The sequence below is a fragment of the Oryctolagus cuniculus genome, chromosome 7, assembly GCF_964237555.1.
Source record: "Oryctolagus cuniculus chromosome 7, mOryCun1.1, whole genome shotgun sequence".
NCBI classification, from domain to species: Eukaryota; Metazoa; Chordata; class Mammalia; order Lagomorpha; family Leporidae; genus Oryctolagus; species Oryctolagus cuniculus.
In genome coordinates this window covers 81,480,534-81,507,593 of record NC_091438.1, presented here as the reverse complement: position 1 = coordinate 81,507,593, position 27,060 = coordinate 81,480,534, and the positions used below count along the sequence as shown (strand labels likewise).

The following is a 27,060-nucleotide window of genomic DNA, read 5'->3' as shown; positions in this document are numbered from 1 at the left end:
TGAACCAGGCAAACTAAAGTGTGTTTGCATTAACCCAATTTTTTGAACCAGTCTGTATTGGCTTACTTTAGTTAACAACATAAAGGCTTGTATACAGAGAATTCACTCTCATTTTTATAAGACCACTCTAGCTGGAAGGCAAAAACATGAATACAACATAGGTCTGACATCATTTATAGCATTTTAATGTACTTCGCATAATCTGAATTGATTCAAATAGCTGTTACTTTAACAAATCTAGAGTCTCCTCCTTTGAGAGTTCCAAGGCTCTGACTGGAAGCCTCAAAGTTGGAAAACTCCTTTGAATTTAAATTGTCAAACCATTTAGCCAAAAGTTAGTACGTTTAACCTGAGCATTTTAACCAAGGCTGTGGGTTAGATCTGATCAGAGTTAGGTAATCACTCAAACATTAAAGACAGGCAAATAACGTAAACAACTTCACATAGTAGTTTTCCCAATCAAGACTCAGTCCTGACAATAGAAAAATATGAAACCTTCAAGACACGTGAAAACTCTCATCAGCTAAGTCAGGGACAGCAGCACAGAAAAGAGCTGATCATCAGTGTAGGAGCCCATTGCTTAGGTTTCCATTAACTGCAAAGAGAAAGACCCATCAGGTTGGAAAGGGTTAATGGATTAAGGTTCTTGCTCCCTTAGGTAAGGCCAGCAGTAGCCAGAGGCATTTCCCTCCCTCCCCCCCCCCCTAATTAGGAGGGGTTTTTGAATTGGAAATGGAGAGGGAAAAAAAACAGCCCTAGGAAGCACTCTCCCTAGAGATATCTGGCCTTGCCTGCATGGGTGTGGCAGGCCAAGTTGACTGGAAGAGAGTGCAGAGAAAGGCTGTGGTCCCCATTAACAGGGAAGACTGAGCACGCTGGGGCCTAGAAGGACTGGCCCTGGGGTTGGGTAGGTGGACCACTTCACCAAGAGTGCTGGGAACCTCCTATAATTCAACCTAAGCCAGATCCAATCAGGACTACTGCAATCACTCAGTCAATTAAAACAGATAGTTAACTTTAGCTCCTTTCCAGATTCAGTCCTCAGGCAATCAAAGCTTAGCAACAGTAACAGGCAGTGCACAAAAACTTTGATGCACCAGAGCTACCATAAGTTGCAAAGACAGAAAACCCTCTACCAGGTTGGAAAGGGTTAATCAGTAAGAGCTTTTCCCCTTTCTTAGATGGAGAGACCTTGGAATTTTTTTTCCTCTCTTTCTCCTGGCCAGCTGTATAGGAATGGAGATGAGGAGAAACAAAGAGAGGGGGTGGGAGACCTGGGAGGAGAGAGAGGGAAAGCAACAGAGGACAAGATGTGAACTACAGCCCTCAGCTTCCCCTATGGATCTCAACTAGAGGAGAGCAAGGGAAAGGCCCTGATGTCTGCAGGCTGAGTGGGTGTTCGAAATCTCCTATTGCTCAAGATTGCCCACTACCTAGTTGTCCGAGTTTACCTGGAGGGCCAATATTAGCCTCTACCAAAGCTAGACCATGCTCGCGTAGCAATAGGCAGAGTGACCAGGCATCCCTCCAAGAGAGAGATCAGGTCCTCGGGTTGCAGGAGGTCTCCAGGTTCTCAGCCAAATGCCCTTCCTAATTTCCCTCCCATTCCTTACAATCCCTCTGGAGTTTGGGCTGTAGCTAAGCCATGGCCGGGGGGACTCCGCATTCTTGGAGAGCTGTGGGGTGCTGGACATTCAAGGTCACTTCCACAGATCCAGCCCTGCTTGAGGGAAGGAATACTGACCTCCGATGTCTTCTCAAAATCCCTTCATGGTTGCCAAAATGTTACCAGAGAATGGGTTCTTGTCTTCATGCAAGAAAGAATTCAGGCGTGAGACAGAGTAGTGGAAAGTAAAAAGTAGAAAAGTTTATTAGGGTAGGGGCATCCATAAGAATGGATGGCCACCTCTCCAGACAGGACCTGAGAGAGAGTGCCCAGTCACTCAGACTGGGTCGGGGGGAGCGAGGTTACATGGTTGAGTGGAGAGATTACACCTGACCAGCTCAGGCGGGCGGCTCAGCAGAGAGGAAGAGGGCTGAGCAAGCAGTCCGGTTGAGGCCAGGGGTTTTTAAGGAGATGGGTCTTTCTCTTCACATATCTCCTCCCTAAAGAAAGGATTTAGTTTTCCCTGAAGGTATCAGACAGGAGGAAGCCTAGCTGGCCCAGACCTGAGTTTAGAGGAAGGGTGAACAAGACCCCCTGGAGAACTGGGATCCAGAGCAGGGTATTTGAAATGCAGATACTGGGCTGCATCTGGAAGGTTATCAAGGCATAAGGGGCAGGGACTCACACCTGGCAGGTTATCAGGTAAGAGGGGGCAGGGCAGGATGCAAATAAGGGGCTGCCCCTGAAACTTTTATGGGATGACTTTGAGATGCAGATGCATATGCCAGACATAGATGTCTTTTCCTTAGGCCTTTATGTCACACACACATAAGCTCATATCTGACTTCCTACCTAACAAAACCTTATCATGCTGCACGGTGTGGTTGAGGCCTTACTTAGAATTCTTCTCTAAGTAAAAGACAAGATCTGGAAATAGAAGTTTGAGGCTAACCCAGCCCACAACAGCAGTAATACTCTGTAGCCACCCAGCAAGACTGAACTGATGGCAGAAGGTGTGCATGCTTGGGGGAGAGGCAAAAAAGATGCTTAGCCAGCTGCTATTGCAATACTATACACCATAATCCTGGATATGTGAATGGTTTGAAAAAATTCACGTTTATTTTTTGTGAAGTAACTCAAATTTGCCACAGAATTCGGATCCAGATTTAAGGTTAGTTTAAATTCTATTTTTGTGTTCTTTTCATCTGGGATAAATTTAAAGAAGCAATCCCTTTGTGCAGTTTGTATCCTCATTGTGGATGCAAATGCACAGGCAGGCTGGTGAGACTCTGAAAGGTCTTCACAAATGCTTTCTCTTCCACTGGCATTTCATTTGCAAAGCAAGTCACATGGTCAACCTCATAAACACAGTGGGGAAATACCTATGAGACAAGAGGCAAGTGTGAATAACCATGAATAATCACATCTACTACACTGGCAAATTGACCTAACCAGAAGCAGAGTTATGACATGTGTATACAATTGGTGATGGACTATAACACATTGTGTGGTCAGGGTTAATACTGACTGGTACATATGAGTGTACCTTTGCTTTTATCATATGCATACTATCTCTAAAGCCAAAGGTAGCACTCATTTCCTTAGCACGATTTAAGGTAAATACCACCGCCCTTTATGGGGATGGAGGGAAATAAATGCTGACTTTATGAAGATGCCTGCCCTCTCTAATGGAGCTGAGAGGTGCGCTGAGAACTGACCTGACAGCAGGTCCCTGCTATTTTGAAAACTTCAGTCTCATTCCTTGAGAGAGAGCAGACTGGAGCTAAGCTAAAAATCAGATGGTGAAGCCTTGCGTAGATGAATCTGTCCTTTAAAAAAAAATGGGAATTTCGGGCATTTGGAGTAGTGAGAGCTGAGCCACCTTCAGCTTACCTGAGCCACCCTCACAGGGCTGCGCATACGTGAAGGGGCCCTTTCTGAGGTCTGCCTGGAGCCCAGGGTGCTTGCCTGTGTGTCCTCAGCAATCCCCAGCAGCAGCCAGAGCAGGCGCCCCCTCCAGCGATCCCACTGATGGACTTCGGAGGATGTGGCGCTTGTCCCTGCCAGGCTCCTGTGCAAGTCCCTGGGCCTGTTCTCCAGGGCAGTCAGCTTGCCCAGGAGTGTGCGGTGTAACCCAGGCAGTGCCATCAGGGATGCCACACAGCAGTGGTGTGGCACGGGTGGCTCCTGATTCAAGCATGGCCGAGTGGACACAGGGATGGCTCTCTGTCTGTGAGGAGAGGGGCGCAGAAGTTCAGAAACTGGCCGGGATCCGCGGACTTTCCTGGGTTTCCTGACACTTTGCAAACCACGCAACTATGGAATGTGGTTTTGGTTTCGGTTTCCGTTCTCCTCCTCTCTGCCCTATTTCAGAGGTCGGATAGGCTTTGTTTCCCAGCTCAACAGTGGGTTTCCAAGGAACCAGAACGGAAGAATAGCTCAAGAGGTGTGTGCGGGCAGCAGAGAACTTGGCCTTGACTGAGGCGCCCGGACCCGGTGAGTGCGCGCTGGCACTTGGTTGTCCCTGCCCCTTCCCTTCACTGACAGCGACCACAACGGATTCCTAGCGCAGGCTGGGCACGGGCGGTGGGCACGGACAGCGAGAGGACGGCGCCGGGACCTTGGCGGGTGTCCAGCGAGCGCTTTCTCCAGGCGGCTCAGCGTCTCTGCGGGGTGTAGAGGCGGCGGCGGCTCGCCGGGTGGGGTGTCCCTCGCATGCGCTGCTCCTGCTCGGGCTTCCTCCAGGGGCTGCAGCCCAGCCGCGCGCCGGGCGCGGAGGAGGGATGGATCCCCCTCTCTTTAGCGCACAGGGACCCAGATCCAGCCCCTGGCAGAGGCGCTGCTGTGGAGTCCCTCCCTCCTGCCTCCCTTCTCCTGTGTGCACACCTCTCCTGGCTGTCACCTGCTGGACCTTGAGAAACAGAGAAAAGATCCTTATCTTAGACAAGTTAAATCCTTGAAGTTTCACTTGATTTTTTTTTAAAACCACATTTAATATTCCAGAGACCACAAAGTTAAATTTCATGGAATCCTAATCTCACTTTCACTAATCAACTGTTTGAATAACTGTGGTCTAATCACACGCGCGTAAGTACACTTTTAGAGTGCACAGTGCTTACAAGAACTGCATCAGAGTGATCCGAGGGACTTGTGAGAAGTTCCTAATGTCAGGCATTTGCAGCCCTCAGCCCATGTGACTCTGCTGGATAGTAACCTTTGGAAACCATTGGTCTACAGCCATCTAACAGAGCTGTTTTCTCCACCTGTTACTTGGTGTTGCAAGTTTCCTGATTTGTGCTCTATTGTATATTTGTGCAGTGTTTTATCTACCCTTCATCTGGACGGACTCTTAGGTTTCTGTGTACTGGTTATTGTGAACAGTACAGCAGATGTCCCTTCAACACACTGGCTTCATTTCCCTTGCATATATACCCAGTGATGGAATTGCTACATCAGGTGGCAGTTCTCCTTGCAGTTTTTTGAAGAACTTCCAAACTGTTTTCCACAATGACCATCCTAATTTACATTTCCACCTACAAAGGGCAAGGACTCCCTTTTCTCCACTTGTTGGCCAGCACTTGTTATCTTTTGTGTTTTGATAATACTCCATCTAACTGGAGTGAGGTGATGGCTCATGCTGGTTTTTCATATGCATTTCCCTGGTTCTTAGTGAGGAAGTTGAGCTTTCTCCATGTGTCTGATGAAATCTTGTCATTTGCAACAACAGGACAGAAAGACAAGCCCATCATGATTTCACTTACATATGGAATCTTAAAGTATCATCTCATAGAAGTTGAGAGTATCATTTCTAGAGACTGGGAGCTGAGCAGGTAGGAAGGCATGGGGAAAGGTAATTTAACAGATGGAACATTATGGTTGGATAAGAGTAAGAAGCTCTGGTGTCTGTTAAACATAGGGTCACTACAGGTAGAGATATACTATATATTTTTCTTAAAAACAGAATAATCTAGAAGAAAAAATTTTGACTGCTTTATCCATTAAGAAATGATAAATATTTGAGGAGGTATATATGTTTAACTTGATTGGATATTATACAATGCATGTATCAACATATCATAAGGCACCCCAAACTTGTATAATTTTAAAAAGCTTTATTTATTTGAAATGCAGAGGGACAGAGAGATACAAGAGATACAGAGAGTGGAAGAGAGAGAAAGAGAGATTTCCATCAGTGATATCACTCCTCAAATGCCTGTTTAACCTGGGGCACACAACATACATCCCAAATATGTACAATTTTTGTGTCAGTTAAATATTTAAAAAAATAAAAAAATTCTTGATTTGAATAATTAGAATGTTTTGCATTAAAGAAAGAAACAAAGGAAACATTGTAAACTAATCTATTCCTTCTCCAAATCAAAATTTATACTCTGAGCAAAATATTCTACAATTCCTCTGGTTTATTACATGGCAATAAAAATCTCATCTTTCACTGCTCTACTTCTGCTCCCAACCACCTATAAAAAAGAAAAGAAATTTCAATAAATGGTTGTTAAAAAACAAATTGATGCTTTTATCTAGCAGAGATCCTGGATATTTATAATTTCTTGATAATTTTCTGCTTAGAGAACATATAGGTACATATTAGTACATTTGCTTGTTCATTGTGTGAAAAGTATTTTAATTATGGAAATTAAAAATTTCTCCTTGAGAACATTTTTCTCAGCATTATGTTACTGAATCAGGCAGTGATTAAAATCATGATATTCCTATCACTGATAGGAAAGTCCAGGCTCACACAGGAGAGTTGTTTTCAAGATCACCAGATGATGAGGGATTTGTACTCCAGGCTTTGAACCCTTGAAGTCCAAGTCTAGCATTGTGCTTTGACATCCCAGGACAACTCTAGAGTCCCCTTGCTTGACTCATTCTCCCTCCGTTATCCCTTCTAACTGGATGCTCCCGCCTGTTTATCCTTGCTTGCTGGAGCCCTGGGGAGCTGTGTCACTGTTTCTGTACAAAGCCAGTCCTTCACCTTCCTTTAGGAATTACACCATCTGCCTTCTCAGGAACTATTTTTAAGCTTTGCTTATATAGGAATGATTACAATACAGAGATGATTTTAAGAGCATTTTAAGAGATATTTAATAATCACTAGATTTTTTCCTTATTAGTATATCCATTCTACAGAAGAAGAACTAGAGGCACAGAGAAGTTAATAATATCTTTGGTGGTCACATAGGTAGTAAAGTTATATGAACATGCGAATGCTGCTTAGCATTGTTTTCAAGAAAGAAAGTGACAGTCCAAGCTGACTGTTTTCTGAATCTGAGTTTCATGCTATGCTCTACTTATTACATTTCACCCAGGTGTGGGATTCTGTCAGATCTGGCCAGATCCTAGATACCCAGGCTCCTGAATCTCCTCCCTATCACCGATAGATATGAAGTATCTGTTTCTGACAGTTAATAAAGTCTTGGAAGTATTGAATAACTTATTGAAAAACAAATAAAGTATTTGTCTAGTTACTCTGAGCCTCCGTTCTTCCTGTTTTGAGAAAAGCTGAGGTCTTCATCTTGCTTCCATCTTTAATGGTCCTCCTCCATGCAGCCCGCTGTGCTCCCACGGGTTTCTCAATCTGTTTTCATCCGATTCATTCCTCCCTTTCTCGGGAGGTCCTCCTTGACTACCATATATGTGTGATTTAACCCCCAACCCTCCCCATTCCTCTTTCTCTGCTAATTTTCTTCTGAGAGCATACCATTATTTTAACATAGTTTGTTTTTATTTATTTTATGTATTTACTATCGTCCCTCACTGGAACAGACCTCCATGCAACAGGAATTTAAGTCAGTTTTGTTCACTGCTTGATACTGTGTACTTAGCACAAGGTACAGGACATAGCAGCTACCATGAAATATTTGGTGGATTAATGAGAGACATAGTTTTCCTGGAATGCCTTTACTGACCACTCTTTATCTCCTTATTATCATGTTCTGCCCCTACGTGTCTCAAATGTTTGTGTTCTTAGGGATCTGACATCAGCACTTTGCCTTTCTTGTTCTATTCTGAAAGAGTTTTGGCAAAGCTTTTTTAGAATTCTTGTAGAAATTGTCAAGTAAAATATGTAAGGCATCTGTGCTAGACCTTGACATGCTACGCAAAGTATTTTTTCGTTTAGAGACATATAAAACATAGGAGATTGATATACACATTCCACAAGCAAAAAGCTCATGTGTATTTGTCCCCCAGAACCACTAGAGATGACTGCAGGATCCCATATTCGACTGAGTGGTTTTTCTGGGTTACAGGTTACCATGGCAACTGATACTACCATGAAGATCCCTATCTGTTTAGTGGAAAATTGGGAAGAGCAGCTGACAGTGAATCCTAAAGCACTGGAGATTCTTAACCAGATATCTCAGCCTGTGGTGGTGGTGGCCATTGTGGGATTGTATCGTACAGGAAAATCCTACCTCATGAATCGTCTGGCGGGACAGAACCATGGTGAGTGTGGGCCACAGCAGGCGCCGTTAGCTTGGCACTAGTGACAACATAGGGTGGTCACTCCTTGTCTCTAGTCACTGTAAAGAAGAACATGACTCCTCCAAAGAAGAAACTTCTTATTCTCCCCTCCAAATGTATAACCTCAGCCATGCGTGTCCATTCTTTATTCCATTACTGGAGAGTTCCCTCTTTCAAAAGATCCACTCCACTAGTCTTCCTTTTTGTTACATTTGTATAATTCATTTTTATTTATTGAAGGGCGGAGAGACACACAAAGAAGGAGAGATACAGAGACAGAGATCTTCCATCCATTGGTTCAATCCCAAATGCTCTCAACAGCTGAGGCTGGGGCAGGTCAAAGGCAGGAACCCAGAACCCCACCCAGGATTCACAGGCATCCTAGTACTTGTGTTGCCACTTGCTGCCCACCATCTACTAGGAAAAACAAAAAGAAAGAAATTTGTTTCCACTTCAGGTTCATGAGCAGGATCAGATTACCACTTTCTCTCTTTGGGTGTGACTCACTATGTGTGTGATTTTTTTTTTTTTTTAATGAAGTAACTTTAAAAGGTTTGTAGAAAACAGAACTAAAAGGTAAGTTTATTTTTGTGCAAAAGTTTTTTTCAAATCCATGCATTTCAGAGATCTTCAAGATTCATGGAAACTGTATTATGAAAAACTATGTAGGACTTTAATTTTTTTGTGCTGAATTAAGTTACCATTTAATTCTGTTTTTCCCCAAATTTTTGAAGTATCACTTCCATTCCTTTTTGCGAGTGGGATCACAGGGTGTTGGATTCATCCCTATTGATCAGGGAGCAATAAGATATTTCCACGGTGTAGGAAAGAGCAGACCATCTCAGACTATCCTCTCAGTGAGAGCATCCAGGGAATCAAAGGAGATTGACCTGAACCATGCAGATGATGAACTTGGAGGTATCCAGTGACATCCATTTCTCTTGTCAGTTGAAGGAAGCATTGACATATGGCAGATGGTCAAAATCCAGGACTGCTGGATAGCAAATATCATCCACTGGTTCCTGGGCATGATCCTCGAATTATCTCCCTATGGGTTTCAGCCTTTGGAAAGCACAGCTCTCTTCTGCCTTTCCTTAATTTATATCTCCCTCCTGAGGCACAGAACACGGGATTCATCTTTAGCTTTAAGAAGAGAAAGCAAAAGGTTAAAATGAGGAGGGAGAGATGGGATGAGTAAAATCACAAAAGCTATTGTATCAGTCTAAGTTCTGGCAGGACACACATGGCCTGCTCAGAAGATAAGTGAAGAGAATTCAATGGAGGGACTACTTATAAGGGCATAGACTTTGTAAAAGGAACCCATAAGAGTGAAAAAGCACATATAGAATAGCAGTAACAACAGCCAGGTGGACATTACCACCCCTGCATCTAGGCAGACAAGCAAAGAGTAGATGCTGGGATTCGGTGAAGACCAGAACTGTTGCATGGAGCTGCGTGACCTGACAGAGAGGACTGAACCACTGGGATGCTGAGGCCCAGCAAGGTGGAAGCAGAAGGAACACGTGCCTGCCTTCCTGTCTCCTGTGAGGCTTCCCACCGATGGAACACTAGGAGAAGCTGGGAGGCGAGAGAGTTCTTTAGGCTTAGATAAAATAAGTGGGTTAGTAGACTTCTACTAGCTCTACCAAGTGATGTAGTTTGAGTCTTTGAAAGAAAGGACATTTCTTTTTTTTTTTTTAATTTTTTTTTTTTTGACAGGCAGAGTGGACAGTGAGAGAGAGAGACAGAGAGAAAGGTCTTCCTTTGCCGTTGGTTCACCCTCCAATGGCCACCGCGGCCGGCGCGCTGCAGCCAGCGCACCGTGCTGATCCGATGGCAGGAGCCAGGTACTTATCCTGGTCTCCCAACATTTCTTTAGAAGATAATATATATATATATATATCACTTATATATAATCATCTATTATAAAATTTGATATGACTGTATGATATAAACTTGTAATGTGTAATAATTATATTATGATACATATTTATATAATTATATATACATATATATATAAAATTTGTTTTCAGAGAATGCATATTTTCCTGACCTAGCCTGCATTCCTACAGGTTTAATGAATATAACCCCTGGCCACCCTGGTTGCCTACTCTCAGGGTTTTTTAATTATTCTCTTTCCTTCAGGCTTCCCTCTGGGATCCACAATAAAATCCGAAACAAAGGGCATCTGGATGTGGTGCGTGCCCCACCCCTCCAAGCCAAACCAAATCCTGGTCCTCCTGGACACTGAAGGCCTGGGCGATGTGCAAAAGGTAAGCCAGACAATGTTATCTGCCCTCAGCTGTGCTCTTACAGTTTAACTGGCACATCACTTCACTTTCTCTGACACATTTCTCTTAATTGCAAATCCAGTAATGGGCACTGAGGTTAAATTCTGTTTCTTTAAACTTCTTTATAACCTCAACCACTTTGATATATGATGAAGAGAGATTATTCTTATTTTTAATTCTGGAGTAATTATTTATTTAATGAATACCAAGGAGCAAGTCAGTTCCAGGACTCTGCACTAAGTACTAAATATAAAATTGTAAATAAGGTAATGGGTAGAGCCTAGTTGTAGAGACTACAACACAATCTGCACACAGTATCACCAGCGCAAAAAGTGGGGAACCAATCTAATCATTTAAATTACAAGAGATTCCTAAGAAAGCTCTATTGCATTAAATCAATAGAATCTATTAAAAATGGGAAGTTCATTGAAGTGGAGGTAGCAACTATGAAAATATGGTTTCTGTGAAGAAATTTGTTTAAATCATCTTTAGAAAAACTTCTGTTTATTATTAGATTTTTAATCCAACTCTCTGAGTTTTGATGATCAATTCTTAACTGATTTCTTTGAAACCATGAACTACCCCAACCCCCAACCAAAAATCATGTATTGGGCGATTTTAAGCATTTTGTCTTCATAGTATTAGGTACAATCACTATTGTTATTCATTTAAGAGTCTCAGTCTAAAAACAAGAAGCAGCAATAGATCTTTAGCTTTTCTTCTTTTGGGAGAAAAGCACCAACTTAGAAATCGATTTTAATAATTCAGTTTTGAACTAGTGATCTTTATCTAATTATAACCAATATGGAATATTGGTTATTAATAAATAATACTTTCCATGAACCTATTCAAGTAATTAAATTTGTTAAAGGATCAAAGCAAAACAAAATATAAAGTGTATAAGAGATACGACTGGCTGACCTTGTGACTCATACTGTGATAGGGTAATGCCTTCTACGTCTTCACAGGAATCTCATTTCCAGCCTCCCCTCCCACTCCAGCCTGTGTACTCAGCACTTCCATCAAGTGGGATAATTTTTAATGCCTTTATGTGACTATGAGCTAAAAGTTCCAACTTAGCTTCTGTTAGTTCTTTGTCTGCTGGATCCCTTCATCTTCACAAATCCTTTTTCTATCTATCAACTCTTCAAATCTCAGGTATTTTCTATTTACTGCCATCATATCCCAGTCACACAGAATCCCTTCTCATTCTGAATTCACAGTAATTATTCACATCCATAGGCCTCCGTATCTTCACCTTTGTTTTGTTGTTTGGTCTCGGACAACTTTGAATTCTGCTCATAGGGAGGATTATCATTTTGGTTACATTTATATAGTGACATGTTTGTTGCTCTATAACATCATATTCTGGAGGTAAAAATTGTCATATGGAACTTCATAAGCACAAAACAAATGCAGGCTCTATGCTGGTGAAGAATTGTTGAACTTATTGTATAGGATTTCTGTCCATGTTATAGTTATTACGAAAAAAGTTTACAGTGAGATACTTCTATACTTACTAGTAGACACCTGTGTTTAAGCACTTTATTAAATACTTGGACAGTAACAGTGTCATTCAGTTATTTGAATATCTATACAAACTGAGTGTGGTCATAGTATATCAAGACTGCATTTCATTTTTGAATTATATTTGAAATTTGTTATTTACCCTAATCTTCAGTTATAATATAGCCACAGTGTGAACAAGCAACCAAATGAATGAAAGGTGAGTAAATGAACAGTAGTTGTGTAAGTCCCTTGTTTCAATGGGTTTTCCAGGGAGACCCTGAGAATGACTCCTGGATCTTTGCCCTGGCTGTGCTTCTGAGCAGCACCTTTGTCTACAACAGCCTGGGCACCATCAACCACCAGGCCCTGGAGCAACTGCAGTATCCTTCTAGAAATGGAACTTCCATATTTCACTGAGCTTAGGAGAATGGCAGTTGAGACTATTTCTTCTTTATGTAACTAAATTTTCCTGCATCATTAAGAGTGGACACAGGGAGAAGGGGAGTGTTTGTCCAACTTGTTTCTAAGTGAGATGTAGAGTTTGTGGTGTAGTTTTTTTTTTTTTTTTTTTTTTTTCCCTTAACTGAGATTTCAGCTTTGTTACTGAACTCACAGAGTTAATCAGGGCAAGATCTTCTCCCCCATCTGACGAGGTAGAGGACTCTGCAGAGTTTGTGAGTTTCTTTCCAGACTTTGTTTGGGCTGTGCGGGATTTCACCCTGGAACTGAACTTGAATGGACAGCCCATCACAGAAGACGAGTACCTTGAGGATGCCCTGAAGCTGATTCCAGGTATCAGAGTGTGCTCTGGGGATGGCTGATTTAGTTACAAGGTGGGGTCAAGCAGGACTTCCAATGGCACTTGAAATTTTTTTTTCCTGAGACTGGATTGAAGCCCAAGCTAATGATGACTGGTGATTGATGGATGAGCATGATTTTAAAAATTATTATTGAAAATTTTTAGAGGATGAGGTTTAAACTCATTGAGGAAATTTAAAAATCAATGTTGCTTCAGCAGTTTTTGTCCAATCGGTAAAATTAAAAAAGTGAGAACTGCAATAAATGCTTTTACTTCTAAGACTCATCTATCTGTGATACCTAGTAAGTTCAAGCATTTCTCTTTCTCTATTCTGAGAAATATAGATCAACCTGGGAGTTATTAAACACGGAATCACTAGGTAATCAAATGAATCCAATGACCTATTTGTTGAAAAGAAGTTTCACTAGCTATGTTTTACTACCGTTGAATGCTGGATCATTCACAGATGCATAGTTTTATCTTCAATAGTACAGGGAAGAAAATCTGCTATGTGCCTGCACTGATACAGTCATTTTTTCTTATTCATAACACCAACTTCTTCATCCTCAGGCAATGTTTGTTCAGTTTAGTATTATCAATTTATTACTAAATACACAGATTGTATTTAGAAGAGTAGAGAAGCAATAGCATTTAGAGGGACTATACCCTTATTTCCTTCTTTTATTGATGCTTTTAATAGCTATTTATTTTGAACAAAATATATGCCACAGAATCCCTTTTCAGTGTCTGTCTATTCTAATACAAGCTGACTTTGAGAATTAGTGTGGTCTCCAAATTTTATTGAGATTAGCTTTACATTGAAGGTTACTGCTAAAGTAGGCTATAAAATAATAAATGGTGCAGATTATTTTTGGTCATGTTTATGAATCATTTTTCACTATTGACCTGAATGTTTTCTGCTCTCATGCTGTTTTAAAATCATCACATCCTTATTTCCAGCATTACTTTAAAGTTCTTGTTTCTTTTCTGACATGGAACTGCAATGTTAGAAATATGTGTCTTAAAATTTTTGTTAATTGATTCTTCAAAATCCTTTGAAAATAGAAACTCTTTCCAACACAACACAAGAAAAAAGGATCTGTGCTAAGTTTTCTCTGTTGAAGTGGACACCTTCCATTCCACTACAAAGTAATTTCCTGAGTCTCATCTCTGTGCAGAAAGGATTCCGCATGCTTTGTGTATATTAGCATGACTACTTTGCACATTTGGAAAAGGAAAATTTATAGACATGGGAGCTGCCATATCACAGAGATTCCTGGAAGTCCTCAGCCCTTTGCTGTCTCTTCAATGAATGCTCTGTTTTATAATTCCACAGGAACAAATGCCAGAATCCAAAATTCCAACAAGCTTAGAAAATGTATCAGGTATTTCTTTCCGGAACGGAAGTGCTTTGTCTTTGATCGGCCCACAAATGATAAAAATCTCTTAGTCCATTTGGACAAAGTGCCAGAAGACCAACTGGAATTGAACTTCAAGGAGCAGTCAGAAAAATTCTGCTCTTACATCTTCACACATGGGAAGACCAAGACCCTGAGACAGGGAATCATTGTCACTGGAAATCGTGAGTTTCTTTTGTCTCAAAACATGTCTCCCTGTGCTTCAGTGTGTGTGATGAAGCTGTGATTCTTCTGTGGGCTTGTCAATCATTTCGTTTGCTTCTGTATAGGAATACAGAGAAGGAGATGCTCCTACCACACCTACAAATGATGTTTCTTAGTTAAATTTTCCCTCCATGGGGAATTACTGAGGCCTCAATTATCACAAGAAGTGAACCTACAAATGATACAAACACAAAATTGTGTTATAGGGGCAAATCTGCATGTGAGAAGGCCTATAGAAAATCAGTTTTTCAGTGAGGAAACTCAGAATATTGTAGAAATTAATACCAGTCAGAACATGAACAATATCCATGAATCCAATGCAACCTCATGAAGATTTTGGGAATAAAAATTAAACCTATGCCTACAGACAGGGCTGGTTTCATGGACATATAACCACACAGTCTCCTGCTAATATGAGCTCATGATTAGTTCAACATGTTGTATATCTGGTGCCAAACACCAGAGGATATATTTAATAAGTGGACTAGCATTTTATTTGGAATGAAGACACATCAGGTACATGATTTTCATAGTTTAATAAATTTTTATTTAATTTAAATGGAAAAGAATTTTTCTAGAAACCTCTAAGTGATATTACTTATAATCAATTATTTAATTTTGAATATTTGTGAATTTGTGAACCATAGTAGAAAGGGTGAATAGAATCAAGAACCATGTTATAATTCAGAGAAGGATTCAGAGAGTAAGATGGGAAAGGAAGAATAGAAGAAAAAAACCAGAGGAGGAAGAGAGAAGAAAAGGAGGAGGAAGGGAAGGAGGAGGAGCAGGAAAAGAACACTTCAAAATAAGTAGAATGGTTTTGATGTTTGGGATGCTGATTCATAAATCCTGTGAAAGCAATGAATGTGAACTATGTATTTATTCCCTCAACATTATGCGCTATTCAGGGCTGGGCCGTCTGGTGGAGATGTACGTAGACACCATCAACAGCGGAGCCGTCCCTTGCTTGGAGAACGCAGTGACGACTCTGGCCCAGCGTGAGAATGCTGCAGCCGTGCAGAAGGCAGCCGAGCACTACAGCAGGCAGATGGCCCAGCGACTGGTGCTCCCCACAGACACGCTCCAGGAGCTGCTGGACCTGCACGCAGCCTGTGAGAGGGAAGCCGTTGAAATCTTCATGGAGCACTCCTTCAAGGATGAAACCAGGGAATTCCAGAAGAACCTTTTGGTAAACATCTGAACATCTATCCTTGCCAGCGACAGCCTTTCTGGATGACAGCTAAAGTCTATCTTTTCACCCTGTGATCATCCCCCTACCATAGTAGGGGGCATCCTGATTCTAGAGAATGAAAGAGCTCTATGGACTACAGGTCAGCCTTTTTCTAAAGGACAGACACTTTTTTTAGGTACAGCAAAATGAATTATCATGAGTTTAGCAGCTGAAAACAGCGCACATTATTATCATACAGTTCTGTTTGCAGCTATGCATGTCAGGGTGTCTGTGTCCTCTGCTCAGTGTAGACAGACGGAAAGAAGGTGTCAGATGGGCTTGGTCCTCAAATCTATTTCTAAAGGAACCTCTGTATCTTTAAATATCTTTTTTTTAACTTTTATTTAGTAAATATAAATTTCCAAAGTACAGTTTATGGATTACGATGGCTTCCCCCCCTCATAACTTCCCTCCTACTCGCACCCCTCCCATCTCCCGCTACCTCTTCCATTCCATTCACATAAAGATTCATTTTCAATTATCTTTATATACAGAAGATCGATTTAGTGTATATTAAGTAAAGGTTTCATCTGTTTGCACCCACATAGAAACACAAAGTGTAAAATACTGTTTCAGTACTAGTTATAGCATTACTTCACATTGGACAACACATTAAGGACAGATCCCACATGAGAAGTAAGTACACAGTAACTCCTGTTGTTGACTTAACAAATTGACACTCTTGTTTATGGCGTCAGTAATCTCCCTAGGATCTAGTCATGAGCTGCCAAGGCTATGGAAGCCTTTTGAGTTTGCTAACTTCGATCTTATTCCGAGAGGGTCATAGTCAAAGTGGAAGTTCTCTCCTCCCTTCAGAGAAAGGTACCTCCTTCTTTGATGGCCCCGTTCTTTCAACTGGGATCTCACTTGCAGAGATCTTTCATATAGGTTTATTTTTCCAGAGTGTCTTGGCTTTCCATGTCTAAAATATTCTCATGGGCTCTTCAGCCAGATCCAAATGCCTTAAGGGCTGATTCTGAGGCCAGAGTGCTGTTTAGGACATCTGCCATTCTATGAGTCTGCTGTGTATCCCGCTTCCCATGTTGGATCGTTCTCTCTCTTTTTGATTCTATCAGTTAGTATTAGCAGACACTAGTCTTGTATGTGTGATCCCTTTGACTCTTAGACCTATCAGTGTGATCAATTGTGAACTGAAATTGATCACTTGGACTAGTGAGATGGCATTGGTTCATGCAACCATGATTGATTGAATGGGAATCCCCTGGCATGTTTCTAAGTCCCCCATTTAGGGCAACTCTGATTGAGCGTGTCCCAAATTGTACATCTCCTCCCTCTCTTATTCTCACTCTTATATTTAACAGGGATCACTTTTCAGTTAAATTTAAACACCTAAGAATAGTTGTGTGTTAATTAAAGAGTTCAACCAATAGTATTAAGTAGAACAAAAAATACTAAAAGGGATAAAGTATGAAGTTGTTCATCAACATTCAGCAAAAGGGCTGATCAAGTCCCTGTTTCTCATAGTGTCCATTTCACTTCCATAGGTTTCCCCTTTGGTGCTCAGTTAGTTGTCGCCGATCAGGGAGAACATATGATATTTGTCCCTTTGGGACTGGCTTGATTCACTCGGCATAGTGTTTTCCAGATTCCTCCATTTTGTTGCAAATGACCGGATTTCATTGTTTTTGACTGCTTAATAGTATTCTATAGAGTACATGTCCCATAATTTCTTCATCCAGTCTACTGTTGGTGTGCATTTGGGTTGGTTTCAGGTCTTAGCTATTATGAATTGAGCTGTAATAAACATTAAGGTGCAGACAGCTTTTTTGTTTGCCAATTTAATTTCCTTTGGGTAAATTCCAAGGAGTGGGATGGCTGGGTTGCATGGCAGGGTTATATTCAGGTTTCTGAGGAATCTCCAGACTGACTTCTATAGTGGCTTAACCAGTTTGCATTCCCACCAACAGTGGGTTAGTGTCCCTTTTTCCCCACATCCTCTCCAGCTTCTATTGTTGGTAGATTTCTGCATGTGAACCATTCTAACCGGGGTGAGGTGAAACCTCATAGTGGTTTTGATTTGCATTTCCCTGATTGCTAGTGATCTTGAACATTTTTTCATGTGTCTGTTGGCCCTTTGGATTTCCTCTTTTGAAAAATGTCTATTGAGGTCCTTGGCCCATCTCTTACGTGGGTTGTTTGTTTTGATCTTGTGGAGTTTTTTGATTTCTTTGTAGATTCTGGTTATCAACCCTTTATCTGTTACATAGTTTGCAAATATTTTTCCCATTATGTTGGTTGCCTCTTCACTTTCCTGACTGTTTCTTTTGCATTACTGAAACTTCTCAATTTGATGTAATCCCAAATGTTAATTTTCGCTTTGACTGCCTGTGCTTCTGGTATCTTTTCCAAGAAGTCTTTGCAAGTACCTATATCTTGCAGGGTTTCTCCAATGTTCCCTAATAATTTGATGGTGTCGGGTCATAGATTTAAGTCTTTAATCCATGTTGAGTGGATTTTTGTGTAAGGTGAAAGGTAGGGGTCTTGCTTCATGCTTCTGCATGTGGAAATCCAATTTTCCCAGCACCATGTATTGAATAGATTGTCCTTACTCCAGGGATTTTTTTTGGATCCTTGATCAAATGTAAGTTGGCTATAGATGTTTGGATTGATTTCTGGTGTTTCTATTCTGTTCCATTGGTTTATCCATCTGGTTCTGTACCAGCACCATGCTCTTTTGATAACAACTGCCATGTAGTATGTCCTGAAATCTGGTATTGTGGTGCCTCTGGCTTTGTTTTTGTTGTACAAGATTGCTTTAGCTATTTGAGGTCTCCTGTGTCTCCATATGAATTTCAGCATCATTTTTTCCAGATCTGAGAAGAAGGTCTTCAGTATTTTGATTGGTATTGCCTTGAATCTATAAATTGCTTTTGGGAGAATGGACATTTTGATGATATTGATTCTTCCAATCCATGAGCATGGAAGATTTTTCCATTTTTTGGTATCCTCTTCTATTTCTTTCTTTAAGGTTTTGTAATTTTCATCGTAGAGATCTTTAACATCCTTGGTTAAGTTTATTCCAAGGTATTTGATTGTTTTTGTAGCTATTGTGAATGGGATTGATCTTAGAAGTTCTTCCTCAACCATGGCATTGTCTGTATATACAAAGGCTGTTGATTTTTGTGCATTGATTTTATATCCTGCTCCTTTGCCAAACTCTTCTATGAGTTCCAATAGTCTCTTAGTAGAGTTCTTTGGGTCCCCTAAGTAAAGAATCATATCATCTGCAAAGAGGGAGAGTTTGAGCTTTATGGGCTACAGGTCACCCTTTTTCTAAAGGATGGACACTTTATTTTTTGGTACAGCAAAATGAATTATCATGAGTTTAGCAGCTGAAAACAGCGCACATTATTATCATAGAGTTCTGTTTGCAGATATGCATGTCAGGGTGTCTGTGTCCTCTGCTCAGTGTAGACAGACGGAAAGAAGGTGTCAGATGGGCTTGGTCCTCAAATGAATTTCTAAGGGAACCCCTGTATCTTTAAATATTTTAAAGTTTGCACCAAACCCTTCTCGTTTCTAATTTCTCTGGTTTCCTTTTCTGACACCAACTAGTGAAAAATACTTTTAAGGCATCATGTGATTGGATAATGCCAGATACGTTCCTTTGACTGTAAAGTCAATTTTTGCTATATATCATGATCCAACCATAAGAGTAACAGATATCATATTCTCAATTCAGTGAATATGATGAATATGGACACCAAGAGGAGAGAAATCTTATGGACTTCTCTTATGGACTTAATTCTATTGACTGCAGGCACCTTTATTTAAAATTTATCTTTTTATGCATCTGGGCCTAAAGTAAAAATGCAAAAGAGTCTCTCAATTTGTATTGAGGAAACCCAGTTGGATTGTAACTTTCAAATACAAACAAAAAACTCTTTTCTTATATATTCATGAATTCAAGCCATCATCGAAAGCATTCATAAAGGGTTCAAAAGTTGGTTCAAAATACACCTAACCAATTAGTGAGATATTATTGCATATATTCCTATAAATTTCTATCGCAATCCATATGCTCCGAGGAAATTTTAATTGCAGTCAAAATTCACCTTTCTATTGTTAGTCTTGGTGGCCAGGCTACTGTTAATCTTATTATTTATTAAAGAACCACAGAGCTCAGGGCTTCTGACCCTCATTTACAGATATTGAGCCTGGGCCTCTCCCCGACGAGAAATATGTGGCTTTGCAAAGGTGAAACAGGCAATGACCAGAAGTAACAGTGAAGTAAGTCTCCTGACTGCAGGTCCACTCTTTGTTCTGGTCCACTCTGAGGCCGTCCAAATCCTCCTGCCACGTGTATCACAGGTGGACCTTCCCTGCTACTCATTCCTTTCTAATGTGTGAACCTACGTTTCCCTGGCAGGAAACCACAGAGCAGAAAAAGGAAGACTTCCTGCTGCAGAATGAAGAGGCCTCTGTCAAATACTGCCAGGCTGAGCTTACACGGCTCTCAGCGTCCCTGATGGAAAGTATTTCAAGAGGGGTTTTCTCTGCGCCTGAAGGCCACCGTCTCTACTTAGAAGCAAGAAAAAGGATTGAAGAGGAGTATGAGCTGGTGCCCAGGAAGGGAGTGAAGGTGAGAAACAGTGGGGGAGAGTTGGTCAACAGAGTAGAGTTGTGGGATCTTTGGTGCTTGTTTTGAAAATGAGGAGCACAGCATCACGGTGGAGGGAAACATTTGCTATGTTCTGGATATTAGTCCTCCAGGGTTGATGTTTCTGAGACATCGTCCTCACCCTCTCTGTGGCCATGTGAGAGGTGATGAGAACTTTGGGAGATGGAGCCAAATGGGAGGATGTTAGTTCATTAGGGGCTGCCTTTAGAGGAGATTATAGTCATAGTTCTCATGGGACCTTGAGTTGATTCTGAGATCAATTTGTTGTAGAAACGAGGGCTGATCCCTGACTGACTCTCTGGCAACCTAATGTCTTCATTCTACACATTCCAGTGTGATGTTGTCCTCTGTGAGAGTCAGAGCCATGTTGGTCAGAGCCATGCCCAGGCAGGTGCTGTGTCCCTGAACATTCAGACTGTGAGCTAAACACACCTCTGTAAGTCAACCCATTTCAAGGATGTTAGAATCATGGAAAACAGGCTAATGCTGCCATTTTTTTAAAAAATACTATTTTAAGATCCATATATAGTTATATATTCCTAGGTAACCTAGAAATATTTTTTCCCAGAGAGAAGCTCGAATCAGAAATCCTGGTGTGAGAACCATTTCTTTGCTTTGTTTTCTTTCTTTTTTTTCTCAAACAAAGGATAGTCTTCGTGTTGAGTGAAGAAAACTATTTTCAAAATGATTATGATCTCATCTGGGGTGGACAAATTCATACTGAGTTGGACATGCTGTGGATCTGGTTACGCTAGTGGTGTGCACTGATAGTAATAATGATGATGATGATGACCTTCATGACATTCACTCCCTATACCAAGTAGAGTTTTATGTTATTTTATTGGATTATCAGTCTAATTCACAGAATACTATAAATCAGGTACTAACATCATTCCTATTATACAGGTATTGAACAAGATGCACAGAAAAGCTAACAATTTGCCTTCTGTTAACCCACTCAGCAAGCAGCCCAGTTGACAAGGCTGGTCTATCTACTTGGCCAGAAACTCAATTATTTTTGGGGGGGATCTTCATTCTGTTTCTGTAATGATTGTACCAGTTTATGTTCCCCCAACAGTTGTGTAGGGGTTCCCCTTTCTCTACATCTTTATCAATATTTCCTAAATTTCAAATCATAAAAGTATAGATTTATTTTTATTTATTGGAAAGTCAGAATAACAGAGAGAAGGGAGAGTTGGAGAGAAAGAGATCTTTCATCTGCCTGTTAACTTCCTAACTGCCCACAACAGCCATGGTGATCATTGCTAAACCAAGAGCCTGGTATTCCATCTGAATCTCCCTTGTGGATTGCAGGGACCCACGTATTTGGGCCATCTTCTGCTATTTTCCAGGCACATTAGCATGGAGATAGAATGGAAGCAGACCAACTGGGACTTGAACGGTTGTGCTGATATGGGATGCCAGAGTTGTAAGTGGCGGCCTTACTTGCTGCACCAAAACAGTGATCCCAAATAACAGCCATTCTAACAGGTGTGAACTGATATCTCATTATGGTTTGATGTATTTCCCAAATGATTATTAACATTGAAGATGTTCTTATATAGTGGTTAGTCATTTGAGTGTCTCCTTTCGAGAATTGTCTATAAAAGCACTTTGCCCATCTTTAAGTCAGCTCTATTGTGTCTTCCTATTGATTTGTATGACATATTTATATATTTTCAATATCAGCCTCTTATGAGGTATATAGCTTACCAATACGGTCTCTCATTCCATATATGTCCTTTTCATTTTGTTGATTGTTTCTTTAGATGTGCAAGGACTTTCTAATTTGACATAGTTTCCTTGTTTCTTTTTGCTGTTATTACTTGTGCTTTTAGCAATGAAGGCAAAAAAATCACTGTCCAGGCTACTATCTAACATCTTTTTTCTTATCTTTTCCTGTAGGAGTATTATGCTTTCCAGTCTTTATTGAAGTTTTCAATCTTTAGTATTTAGCTTATTTTTCAATATGATGTAAAATAAGGGCCCAAACTCACTCTTGTATATCTGGTTTTCCCAGCATTTCATGAGGAGACTCTTCTCTACTTAACATATATTCCTGATCCCTTTATTCAAATTAGTTTACTGTATATGTATGGGCTTATTTCCAGGTTCTCTTTTCTGTTGCATGTATCAGGTTTTTTTAGAAAAAAAAATTATTTATTTATTTGAGTGGTAGAGTTACAAACAGTAAGACTGAGAGACAGAGAGAAAGGTCTTCCTTCAGTTGGTTCACTCCCCAAATGGCTGCAATGGCTGGAGATGGGCTGATTTGAATCCAGGAGCCAAGAAATTCCTTTGGGTATCCCATGTGAGTGCAGAGACCCAAGCACCTGGGCCATCTTCTACTGCTTTCCCAGGCCATAACAGAGAGCTGGATTGGAAGAGGAGCAGCGGGGACCAGAACCGGCACCCATATTGTATACCGGCACCACAGGCGGGGGTTAACCTACTGCGCCACAGCACTGGCTCCCCATGTATCAGTTCTTATGCCAGTATTAAAGCTGCTAGAGGGGCCAGCGCTGTGGCGCATCTGGTTAATGCCCTGGCCTGAAGTGCCGGCATACCATATGGACGCTAGTTCAAGACCCGGCTGCTCCACTTCCCATCCAGCTCTCTGCTATGGCTTGGGAAAGCAGTGGAAGATGGCCCAAGTCCTTGGGCCCCTGTACCCACATGGGAGACACAAGAGAAGCTCCTGCCTCTTGCTTCATATCTGCGCAGCTCTGGCCATTGCAGCCAATTGGGGAGTGAACCATCAGATGGAAGACCTCTCTCTCTCTCTTTCTGCCTCTTTCTCTCTATCTCTGTCTCTGTCTCTCTCTCTCTCTCCCTCTCTTCTCTGTGTGTAACTCTGACTTTCAAATAAATAAATAAATCTTTAAAAAAAGGCTGCTAAAGCTTTGTGGTATACTTAGAATTCAAAGGGGATGCCTGAGTTTTTTTTTTTTTTTTTTTTTTTTTGTAGTGCAAGACTGTTTTTTAATACTCAGTATTTTGCACTTGCCTACGAAATTTGGGATAGTTCTTGTAATATTCTGCAAAATATGTCATTAGAGTTTTGATAGGGATTACATGGAAGCTTTATGCTATTTTGGGTACTATGGACATTTTAACAATACTAATACCTCTAACCAATCAATATTAGGTAATGTTCCATTTTTTTGATAGAGATAGTGAGAGAGAGAGAGACAGAGAGAAAGGTCTTCCTTCTGTCGGTTCACCCCCCAAATGGCTGCTACAGCCGGCGCTGCGCCGATCCGAAGCAGGATCCAGGTGCTTCCTCCTGGTCTCCCCCGTGGGTGCAAGCACCCAAGCACTTGAGCCATCCTCCACTGCCTTCCCGGGCCGTAGCAGAGAGCTGGACTGGAAAAGGAGCAACTGGGACTAGAACCTGATGCCGGCACCGCAGGCAGAGGATTAGCCAAGTGAGCCACGGCGCCATTCCCATGCCATTTGTTTTATCTTCAGTTTCTTTTCATCACTGGACTAATATTTACAGAGTATAGATCTATACCTTAAAAATTCATTATTAAGTGCTTTCTTTTATCTTGCTTTTGTAAATGAAATTACTTCTTTAATTTCCTTTTCAAACAGCTAGTTAGTGCTATGGATTATTTTATGCTAATTTTATATCCCACATTTTTATCAAATTTGTTTTTTCTAGTTTAATAGCTTTCAATGGCCTTCGGAATGTATTTCCAAAGGAAATAGAATCAGTAAGTTGAAGAGATATTTATACTCTTATGTTCAATACAGCAACATTTGCAACAGCCAAGATAAGTAAATGACCTCAGTATCCATCAGTGGAAGAAGTATGGAGAAAGTATTCTATATAATTACACACATACACAGACACACACACACACACACACACAGGAACATCATTAGGTTTAAAAGAAAGAAATTGTTTCATTTATGACACTAGGAACAAACATGGAGAACATTTTGGTAAGTCAAATGAAACAGAAGCAGAAAGACAAATACTACATGATTTACTTTTATATGGAAGAAAAAGAAATGCCAAGCTCATGTTAACAGAGAGTAAAATGGGCCGGCGCCACGGCTCACTAGGCTAATCCTCCGCCTTGCGGCGCCGGCACACTGGGTTCTAGTCCCAGTCGGGGCACCGGATTCTGTCCCAGTTGCCCCTCTTCCAGGCCAGCTCTCTGCTGTGGCCCGGGAGTGCAGTGGAGGATGGCCCAAGTGCTTGGGCCCTGCACCCCATGGGAGACCAGGATAAGCACCTGGCTCCGGCCTTCGGATCAGCGCGATGCGCCGGCCGTGGCGGCCATTGGAGGGTGAACTAATGGCAAAAGGAAGACCTTTCTCTCTGTCTCTCTCTCTCACTGTCCACTCTGCCTGTCAAAACAAAACAAAACAAAACAAAAGAGAGTAAAATGAAGATTACCGGACCTGAGAAAAGATGCAAAAGGAATATAGTGGTCAGAAATTATAAACATTCTCTGAAGGGAGGAGAGAACCTCCACTTTGACTATGACCTTGTCTAAACAAGAGAAGAGTCGGAGAACTCAGAGGGCTTCCATAGCCTTGGAAACTCATGACTGGAGCACAGGGAGATTACTGATGCCATAGACAGGAGTGTCAATTGGTAAAGTCAACAACAGGAGTCACTGTGCACTTACTCCTCATGTAGGATCTCTGTCCTTAATGTGCTGTACATTGAGATTTAATGCTATAATGAGTACTCAAACAATATATTTCACTTTGTGTTTCTATGGGGGTGCAAACTGTTGAAATCCTTACTTAATGCATACTAAACTGATCCTCTGTAAAAAAAAAAAAAAAAAAAAAAAAGAAAAGAAAGAAATTATCAATTCCCAACTTGACTCTCACTGGGATTAAACATGACAATAGGTCTGCTCTGATTTCATCATCATTTAAAAAAAAATCATCTATTATTTTTCACTTTATGTTTCTGTGTGGGAGCAAACTGTTGAAATCCATACTTAATGTATACTAAGCTGATCTTCTGTATATTAAGATAATCGAAAATGAATCTTGATGTGAATGGAAGGGGAGAGGGAGTGGGAAAGGGAAGGGTTGTGGGTGGGAGGGACGGTATGGGGGGGAAGCCATTGTAATCCATAAGCTGTACTTTGGAAATTTATATGCATTAAATAAAAGTTTAATAAAAAAAAAGAAATTATAAACATTCAATTCTGGGATGCATACGTTCTGTACTTCACAATACATCAGGGTGTTTACAATGAAATTGACATATCACACACTTGTACTCTGGTAAGGGAGATCACTAATGTCCTCACTGCAAAAAAGTAAAAGCTTTATGTTGGCTGTGCTTGGGGGTTGTGGACGGTGGTGGGCAGCATCCCGGGAAAGGGTGCTGCTGGAAAGGGGGCTGCTCCACAGGGTGTCTATGCCTCACAAAAAGCTTGGAATTTCAGCCCTGGCCTAAGAATGATGCAGAAAATACACAGTCAGATTTGTACTTTTAACACAGTAATTTCCACATCATAACTACTTTTCCTCCTTGCTGGTTTCCAGGCAACTGAGGTGCTCCAGACCTTCCTGCAGTCTCAGGCAGCAGCAGAGAACTCCATCCTGCAGGCAGACAAGGCTCTCACTGATGCAGAGAAGGCCCTAGCAGGTACGGGGCCGGGCTCAGCTCACAGGAGGGTGGGGAGGTTCCTGAGATGAACTCCTGTGAATTGAAGGAGACGTATTTCCTGGAATAAGAGACTTCCTCAGACTACTGAGCACATGGTCTGCTAAACCTGAAAATAACAAGGGCAGTTGGGCTGCACATCCAGCCAATCAGTGCCTTTCTGGCACATTCTGGAACATCCCCTTCCTGTTTAGGGGAAGATCTTCCCCTCCCACTTGCAGCATTGCTGTTAAAGCTGCCTGCTCTTGAACTCAACAGTTTTTCTTCCCTTGTTAATGTTTGTGAAACAGCTGGGGAGGCCAAGAGGGAGGCCGCTGAGAAGGAACGGGAAGTGCTAAGACAGAGGGAGCAGGAGATGCAGCAAAAGATGGAGGCTCAAGAGAGAAGCTTCCAGGAGAACATCGCTCAACTGAAGGAGAAGATGGAGCGGGAAAGGGAGGACCTCCTCAGAGAGCAGGAGAGGATGCTGGAGCACAAGCTGAAGGTGAGTCTGGGGGCTGGGCGGTGCCCCGGGGGACAGTGTTCTGGATCCTGGGAAGGGCAGGACCCAATGTCAAGCACAGGTGTCATCCCAGAGGGAACCTAAAAGACAATTGTCCCACTGCAACCTCAAATACACCTGGGTCCCCCTGAAGCATGGAAATCTAGGAGTCTCCAGCCCTTTCTGGAGTGTTGGACTTTGGAGACACAAATGACATTCTCCTGGGTTTGGGGCTGCAGTTGTTGCTCCAACTGTGAAATGGTCTCACTAAGCCCCTATGCAATGGGACCTTAGCTACTGGTGCTTGAGATTTCTGGAACAACTCTCAAAGAGACTGAAATAGGTTTATCTGGTCTGATAATATCAAATTTGACCTGATAGAAAATGGAGGACTCTGAACTGGTCCATTGTTTCCAGATCTGCCTGATCATCCTTTATGACTAAGTAACATACATCCTTTGTCCCAGCGTGGGGTTTGAGAAGCACTGTCCTGTGTGGTGTCAGCACTTCTCACTAGTTGCTAGATGAGCTCAGCTGTGACACCTCATGGAAATGAGAGCCAATTTCAGGAGGAGATGTGTGAAGACAAAGACCCATTTCCTTAAAAAAACCAGCGTCAACGGACTGTGCTCTCAGGCCTCTGCTTCCATGCTGAGCCGCCTGCATCGCCTGCCCAGGTGTATTCTCTCCACTCAACCATGTAACATCGTTCTCCCCAAGTCCAAGCGATTGGGTACTCTCTCTCA

At 41.6% G+C, this 27,060-nt stretch overlaps 2 protein-coding genes across 8 annotated transcripts in view; one reads left to right on the top strand and one right to left on the bottom strand.

The window, feature by feature from the left end:
* The window catches only part of LOC100346985 (guanylate-binding protein 7), a 178,907-nt gene that overhangs the window by 80,112 nt on the left and 71,735 nt on the right, over nt 1–27,060 (bottom strand). The gene's annotated exons all lie outside the window — the stretch shown is intronic.
* The window catches only part of LOC100347754 (guanylate-binding protein 3), a 216,319-nt gene that overhangs the window by 185,309 nt on the left and 3,950 nt on the right, over nt 1–27,060 (top strand). For 2 of the 5 annotated variants that reach the window (XM_017346111.3, XM_051856274.2), the window contains exons 2-10: nt 7,879–8,074; nt 10,238–10,365; nt 12,163–12,272; nt 12,488–12,684; nt 14,028–14,273; nt 15,222–15,502; nt 19,935–20,147; nt 25,713–25,815; nt 26,124–26,317. In XM_017346111.3, the coding sequence (XP_017201600.3) occupies nt 7,885–8,074; nt 10,238–10,365; nt 12,163–12,272; nt 12,488–12,684; nt 14,028–14,273; nt 15,222–15,502; nt 19,935–20,147; nt 25,713–25,815; nt 26,124–26,317 (1,662 nt within the window). In that variant the 5' untranslated portion in view covers nt 7,879–7,884. Of the gene's footprint in view, nt 1–3,979; nt 4,103–7,878; nt 8,075–10,237; nt 10,366–12,162; nt 12,273–12,487; nt 12,685–14,027; nt 14,274–15,221; nt 15,503–19,934; nt 20,148–25,712; nt 25,816–26,123; nt 26,318–27,060 lie in introns of those variants that run through there. The other 3 variants (XM_008264924.4, XM_070078116.1, XM_017346114.3) reach the window with 3 other exon arrangements.